This window comes from Pyrus communis, chromosome 13 (genome assembly GCF_041283825.1).
Source record: "Pyrus communis isolate YQ-2024b chromosome 13, ASM4128382v1, whole genome shotgun sequence".
NCBI classification, from domain to species: domain Eukaryota; kingdom Viridiplantae; phylum Streptophyta; class Magnoliopsida; order Rosales; family Rosaceae; genus Pyrus; species Pyrus communis.
The window spans coordinates 9,793,903-9,801,437 of record NC_142577.1 but is presented as its reverse complement, the minus strand read 5'-3'; the positions used below and the strand labels follow the sequence as shown (position 1 = coordinate 9,801,437).

At 42.7% G+C, this 7,535-nt stretch overlaps 1 protein-coding gene across 1 annotated transcript; it reads right to left on the bottom strand.

The window, feature by feature from the left end:
* Positions 1-1,442: 1,442 nt before the first annotated feature.
* On the bottom strand, positions 1,443-6,050 carry LOC137737526 (Double Clp-N motif-containing P-loop nucleoside triphosphate hydrolases superfamily protein). Its single transcript, XM_068477037.2, has 3 exons — positions 4,197-6,050; positions 3,458-3,755; positions 1,443-3,345 (listed from the first exon to the last, which is right to left on the bottom strand). The coding sequence occupies exons 1-3, from the start codon at positions 5,447-5,449 to the stop codon at positions 1,696-1,698; spliced, it is 3,201 nt and encodes a 1,066-aa protein (XP_068333138.2). The 5' UTR covers positions 5,450-6,050; the 3' UTR covers positions 1,443-1,695.
* Positions 6,051-7,535: the final 1,485 nt, after the last annotated feature.

Genomic DNA, 7,535 nt, shown 5'->3' with positions numbered 1-7,535 from the left:
AAAAATTAAATTATTATTTTATAATAAAAATTAATAATATTTTAATAAAATTGACTAGGCTATGTAGTTTTAGGGGGTGGAGATGCATTTGGCCAATTCAACTGCTCATGAGGTCTATCACTGTTCATTGAGTGGATTGCTCTTAGGCAACCCGAATCCCGGACTCCCAAGATCATCGGAATCCATTCTTAATCAGTGCTCGATTAGGTTTCTCATACTTAGTAGACAAACAATCCTCTTGACAGGATCAGTCCCGTCCATCACTCTGGAGTGTGTGAGACCACCAAGGTTCGGACTGCCTAATCAGGTGAGCCTACTTTGGCTCTGACATACTCCTCATATATCTCCTTGTTTGGGAAAGCACAAGATTACTGTTAGAAAAAATGTATAGCTGTCGACGTACCCCTCATATATCTCCGGAGTAGGATTCTCTCGTCTTTTTTTTTCTCTCCCCTTCCCTCCCCTTTCATTTGAACGGTCACGGTTAAATCATGTCAACATTTATATTAAATTTTTATAGAAAGAGAAAGACAAAATAGAGAATGTGAGAAGAGGGGATGAAAGGAGATGGAAAGAGTAGGGGTGCAAATCCTAGTCCTACATCTCCTTGTTAAGTTGTACAGATATTTGAGCTGAGTGTACAAAATTGACGTTAATATGTGTGTGTGACCGAGCAAAAGAAAACTCAAAGGATGCATGATGATGTAGAATTGTATAATTGGAGAAAGAGTGGGGTTGAAGAAAGGAGGGGGGTGGGTGTTAAATGAGAACACACGCACACATGATGCATGGTAGGGTTGGGTAGGGTTTGGGTTGGTTTGGGTTTACATGAGCTGAGCTCATCATCCAACTCAATGAGATTTGAGATTTGAGATTTGAGATTTGAGATTTGATGGAGCGAGTAGGAGGACCTGCTTTAATAATTTGTATATGCACATCAGCATATATTCAAAGGATATGGAGTAGACGCGAAGTATCACTTTTTGTCTTTCTTACTTATTTCGTTTTCCCTCTCGTCACTCTCGCGCATTACGAGCGATATTAATGGGGGGAGGACGTCGACGACGAGTCTTCTTCTCCTTGCCCTTTGAGAGCACAGCAGGACAAATATACATACGCCGTGTGTACATATATACATACGTTATATTATTATAGTGATCTAATGAATCTTGCAACGGTAATGTCATGCATAAAACGTCATAGCACTGAATGAGACATCACGTAATATTATAGCCAAATATAAACAAATACAACACTATCACATCAGTTGACTTCTCTCGTTCTACATTGAGATAGTGGCGTGCTGCCTTAAGTAGGGTTTCTTGTAGTAAAGAGTCAAATTAGAGGTCCTAACAAACACTGATTAAACAAAGAGTCCATGAGAGAGAAAAAAAAAAGAAAAGAGGAAATGCCTCGTCTTATTAATCAATTATAACACGTAATTAATAAATATTTATGATTATAAGATGCTATAAACTTTAGAGCTGAAAACATGAGAAAATAATAAAGAAAAAGGAAGGGAAAAACAAAAATGGTTCCGTCAATCTATCCAAAGTTTTCCCTCCTGTAACAGTTTTATCTTTACCGATTTACCCTCCCAAATCCCAGATGTCTTGACTGCCCCCCACACCGTTGATCATATGTACAACATGAAAAATACCAACTCTCTCCCCACCCCCCACCCCCCATCCAACATCATTTTTGTCTCAACCCCTCAGGCACCACACCCACATTGATGCTACTAGGGAGCCTATCTCCCCGGCTCCGATCGTCCGAAGCACCATCAGATTCAAGCCTCACCACCAATGACTCGTCGGCTATCACACCAGTGCTGCCACCAAGGTAGGACTTGAGTTGCTGGATGCTCGGGGCGAGAACCTTTTCTGCCCATTCCTCTAAGCCAGTCCGGCCTAGCCATATCCCGGTCAGGATCTTTTCAACAGCATCCTCTGGTAATTCAAACGAAATCCCCTCACCCATTATTTTTGAGAATCTTTTTCTGATGGAGTTTGTGATGTTTTGCCGAATGGGGTTGAAATCCACTGGCTTGAACACAATGGCATCATCAACACTATCCAGTAATTCCTGGGGTACTGATGTGGTTGTGACTTTGAGTAAGGTTCTGTTATTGAGACGATTGTCATCTTCATTATCAACCGTAAGATCACTTGAATTAAGCGAGCCGTCTGTTCTGTCACCCTCAGCATCCGCAGCTTCATTCAGATCGAATCCTAATGCTGAACCAGTATCTGTCCTAGGCTTTGTGGCCCTGTCTTCATCTGTTAACCAATTGGCACGGCGTTTTGCAGCCCTAGCACAGACAGATAGCTTTAACTGCCAGCTGCTCCTCGCTATACTGGCAAGTTTTTCTTCAAGTGAATTGTCGTTTGACAAGGGCCCTAGATTTTCCGGCAACCAATTTGCTGTAAGGATGAAAATAACATTTCCAAGACTGATTTCACGGCCATAAGAGTCAGCAAGACGACCTCTCTCAATTGCTCGTTTTATGCTACCGCGAACTATCAGATCAGCTTCATTAATGTCCTCAAGCACAACTACTGAAAAAGGGTTTCTCTTAACTGTTTCTGCTATTCGATCCACCACTGTTTTACCACGGAAACTCATATCTGATTGCAAATTACCACGTTGGGAGCTAAGACCGATCATCACTGGGTTGGACCCACATACCAGTTCTGAAAGTGCTGATGCCATCTTCTTCTTGCCAACACTGTCAAGGCCCATAAACAGCAGCCACATGTCTCCCCTTGACCCAGCACGATGTCTCTTTCCATTGCCCAACTTGCATTGTGTCACAGTTTCAGCCACAGAGGCTGCTGCTTCTTGCTGCCACCACACCTCCATTAGACCTTTGTAAAGCTTTTTGAATGAATCAGTGTCTATTTGACACAATTGTTTATCCTCCGTTTGCATTTCATGTAACTTGTTTTGTGGTTCAGAAGGCATGCAGCCCATAAAGTCTCTGATGCGCTCTTTATGCATTTGCTCGGAGGTGAATTCAGTGACTTCTGTTTGGCCAAGAACCAGCTCTGTCCTTACAGGGCTTTCTGGTTGGGAAATTGCCCGTTCAGATGGTTGGCTGGTCAGCGGATTTGTGCTCAGTTGCAGAGTCCCAAGATTCTTATTCACATGTGATCTGGTTTGGAATGGTTGGCGACCAAGCAAGTTTGGATTGTACAAGCTCGTCATTGAGAGGGTTGTTGGAATAATTCTCTTCGAGCTGAAACTGGGCTGATGAAAATTAGGATGAAGATGCAAACATGTATCTCTCCATTCCTTCTGTAATTCATTAGTCTTTTGCTTCAGGATCAAATTTTGTTCCGTAGTCTATGATGACAAAAATGAAATACCATTAACTAAATGTCTTAAAAGTCTTTTAACACCATGAGAGACAAATGAATAGCAGAAGAAAGTTTAGATCAATTTGAGCAGAACACACCTTCGTCTGATCTAATGTACTGGCATGAACATCACGGGGTTTAGCATTCTGCAACCACTGAGGTAGCGGTGGTTGAGCTGCCTCTGATTCAGAAGATGATTTCCCAGATTCCTTGGCAACCAGTTTTGCAAGCTCTTGCTCATAACTCTCTGTACATTGCGGGCAACATGCTTCTCTTCGAGCAGGATCCGAGTTCTCTGACAAAAGTCTTGGTTGAGGAATTGATGTCGATGGAAAACCTTTCATTGGTGACAAAGATTCAACTGAGCTACTAAGGATCCCATTGGTCGCCCCAATCCTAAAAAGAGAACATACGTCAGCAAAAACATAGAAAAACTCGACGAAGAGGGTAAACAAGCCCCCCAAAAAAGCCTAACATGTCCATAATACCATTAGGTTGAAGAGCATCTAAGAGGCTATTCAAGTCTGATTCAAAAAACTTCAAATTGAAACTAGAAATAAGCCTGGCCCCATTCAAAAAACAAAAAATATTTCCATCAGTTATCCAATTTTCCAAATAAAGCAAGTCTCTGAGCATACACAAAACTAAAACTATTCAAGATTCCGAAAGCAGCAATTCTTGATAGCATCCATTGAACATGAAAGAAATAATCAACCGAAATCTTTCTATATAATCGTGTAGCATGTGCAAAATTAAACCAGACAATACAAAAGTGCAGAGACAAGTTGCATGGTTACAGAGTTTAGTTTGTAATTCAAATAAGAACACCAAGCATACCTCGGAAACAATCCTGAAAGTGGCGTTCTGCCAGCAATTGGCACTGCCTGTAGATCCCAATCAGTTTCCATTGAAGGGTGATAGACTTGGCACCTCAAATATGTCTCACAAGTAGCAGTCCCAATTAACCAAAGCCGGCCGCCAGTTGCACTACCCTCTCCATACCTCGCCAATAGCTTCCCCATTTCCCCCACTGCTGCCCGCCCTGCCTCCGAAACCACCTGCTGTTGGACGGGAGACGAAACTAGACCTGGACCTGGAACTCCTCCAAAGCTCGCAGGCTGCTCCACAAGCCATTTCAAGTCACCCAAATCAAGAATGACCCCTCCCCCGGTCAAATTCAACAACCGGGTCTCAATCAAACCCCCTAATTCCTTCATTTTTGACACTATCTGATTCCTATCCAAAGAAACAACCTCCTCCAAATGAAGGACATCAACATTCTTCAGCGGCCCTTCACCCAACTCCTTGCTCTGAATCCTCCTCAAGAGCTCTTTGGTCATGGCCTCAGGCTCCGAATCGCCAACCAGAACTGGGTTCCTCTTCTTCGTTCTCAACAAAATATCAGCAACCCTCTTAACCTCTTCCCCTCTATGCTGTCCCGATTGTGTTGCAGCTCCCTGCGGCTGCTGCAGCCTCGGATTCAAATATAAATTCCGGCTCACGGGTGGCACCGTGGGGCCAGCGGGGCGGAATTGCAATCCGATTGGGGAGGAATTGACGGCGGCGTGAGCAGCGGCGGCGGCAGAAGAGTTGAGCGTCTGTTCAATCGTGGCTTTGACTGCGGGACTAGAGAAACTAGCCTCCCGCATGACCCGACTAACACTCGGGTCATCGAGAATTGAGATGATGAGCTGCTCGAGCTCGACTTTGACGGCTAATAGAGGTTGCTGCTGCTGTTCGGGGCAGCCGCGGCGCTGGTGAGCCTGAGCTCGCTTCAAGGCGGCCATGAGAGCATTAGAGATGGGGGGCTCCATACCGGGACTCATGTTTTGGGCAGTGGGCAACCGCTCCAGAGCCACACTGAAGCAGAGCTCCAGAGCTCGGCACTGCAGAGGGTGGGAGGAATTCGGGTGAGATTTGATGCATGCTTGGCGGAGGAAGCCGGTGGGGGAGGACAAAAGGGTTGCTGCCACGTGTAGCGGCGTCGTCTGACCGTGGTTCCGTCGACCCGCTTCGGCAATCGAGTGGTTCAAGACGCTCGCCGCCTCTGGGGTTAACGTTTGCTGGATCGTACTCAGCCCCGCTCTCATTTCTTGGAATTCAAAGGAGCAAACACCAAAAGCCAAATCCAAATCAAAATCCAGGGAATTCGATGTGTGCTGGAGTTGGGTTTTGAGCAGAAAAACGCCAAGAAAAAGCAGAAGCAGGCACCAGCAGCAAAAGCAGTTTCTTCAGAGCGTTTGCCTTTTGGAGGGTTGTGTTTGTTGCGAGAATTCAAGCTTATCAGCAAAGGATGTACCCCACCAGAGGCAGAGGCAGAGACAGAGGCAGCAGCAGCAAATGAAATCAAAGTGGTTGTTGTTTACAGGGAGAGGTCAGGTCCAGGTGTGGATGCTGCCTTCAAATTGGACAAATTTGCATTTTCACAGAATACCAATCTACAAAATTAGCTTTTTCATACAAACCCAAAAGACTCAAGGACACAAACCGATCTCTCTTTCTCTCTCTCTCTTCTTCTTCTCCTTCCCCTTTCTTTGTTTTGCTTTTTCTCTTTCACCAAGTGTGTGTATATGTGTGAGAATTCAACGCGAAAAGGGCACATGAGATCCCCCTCCTTCACAAGAACCTCCTTTTCTTTCTCTCTCTTCCTTTCTCTTTCTTCTCTCTCCCCCGCTCTTTTTCTGTTCTCTCTCTCTATCTATTTGAATCAGTAGCATTTATCAAAAAAATAAAAAGAAGTGGGGAAAAGAAAGGAATAAAACAGTAAAAACGCTACCATTACCGCATAATTGTATTATTATTTATATCATTTCTGTAATAGAGATGAGATTCTTATGCGTCGACGGCTTCTATTTTTATTAGAGATGGTACAATAAATGATAAGTGTAGCATACCAATAAAAATAAACCCAACCTTTTCAAATATTACAAGCTTGCATGACAAACTAACCCAACTAGAGGAAGTTTAGTCGCTTTGGGTCTCTCAAATGGAGAGAGAGTTGGGAAATTGGATGTGCCAACAGTTTTCAAGGATTTCTGGAAAATGCTCTGTGATCACAGCATTGCCGATCTCATTTTATTAATGTCATCTTCTGTCTATTTTTCAATTTATTGATTTAGATTTTTGTTGCTTACTTCCTTTTTAGTTCATTTTCTTGTCAAGATGAAATTCTTTCTAACTGTTTTTCTTTATGATTGGTGTTTTTTTCTGAAATAAATCAATGATGGACACTATTTCAAGATGACTGCAAGAACAATAGTTCCAAATGGCAAGCTAAAGTTGACAAAATATACATAGCAACTAAAAACTCACATCACTAAAAGCATAGCCCATATCAGCAGATGGCGGTTTAACACAGTGACGGAAAACAATCATACATATCTACTTTGGTGCAGGTTTAATCCCCATCGATTCTCCTTCTCGCAAACAACTAACAATTTAACCTATTAAAGCTATTGTTTGTAAAAAGAAATAAATAAAATAAAATAAAAAAAGGTCATATCTAAACCCACTCTAGAAAGAACAAAACCCCTAAGTCAAGGCACAAATTCAACTGCAAAGAATTTCAATGTCATCAGTCTACACATAGACGTGGATAAGCAACTCCAAAGCGTGCCTAAGTGAAGGCACCTTCGTCAAAGATGATGTAAACATACATTGTGTCATCTTTTCTTAGAACTACACCTGTGATTTGATTCTCCAAGTTTGGAGATATGTAGGTAGTCCAATACGGATTCAATCACACCACCCATCAAACACCCATTCTTTTATAATAAGAATTTAGTTTGATTATTGCATAACTTTTGTTTGTTCTTTCCCTTTTTTTTTTTTTTTTTTTGCCGGTACAAGGAATAACCCAATATCGCACATGTCACACTACTTTGAAAACTATGCAAAAGTGTAGTCTAAAAAAATTCAAAGTATTTGTGTCAAAGGGGTCTTTTATAGCACATTCTGTGGTGTTTTGGTTAACAGCTTAAGAGGCTTGAGACGTATTAAGCGTGTTTACGATTAGGCGGACCCAAACCTAGGCTTTGGCCATTCGAGGGAGTAATCGAAAGGGCGACCCAAAAATCATCCGAGTAATGGCTCTAAACTCCAGCCCGAAGTACGATTACTTCTATCCGGGACTAGTGTACTAAGTTAAGTACGTTTTGCTGCAATCTCGTGCCCAAA

Coding starts and splice junctions, on each gene's coding strand:
- LOC137737526 (XM_068477037.2), bottom strand. CDS start 5,449: ATGAGAGCGGGGCTGAGTACGATCCAGCAAACGTTAACCCCAGAGGCG. Junction 3,756..4,196: donor CTTTCAGGATTGTTTCCGAG/GTATGCTTGGTG, acceptor TTCTCTTTTTAG/GATTGGGGCGACCAATGGGA. Junction 3,346..3,457: donor GTACATTAGATCAGACGAAG/GTGTGTTCTGCT, acceptor TTGTCATCATAG/ACTACGGAACAAAATTTGAT.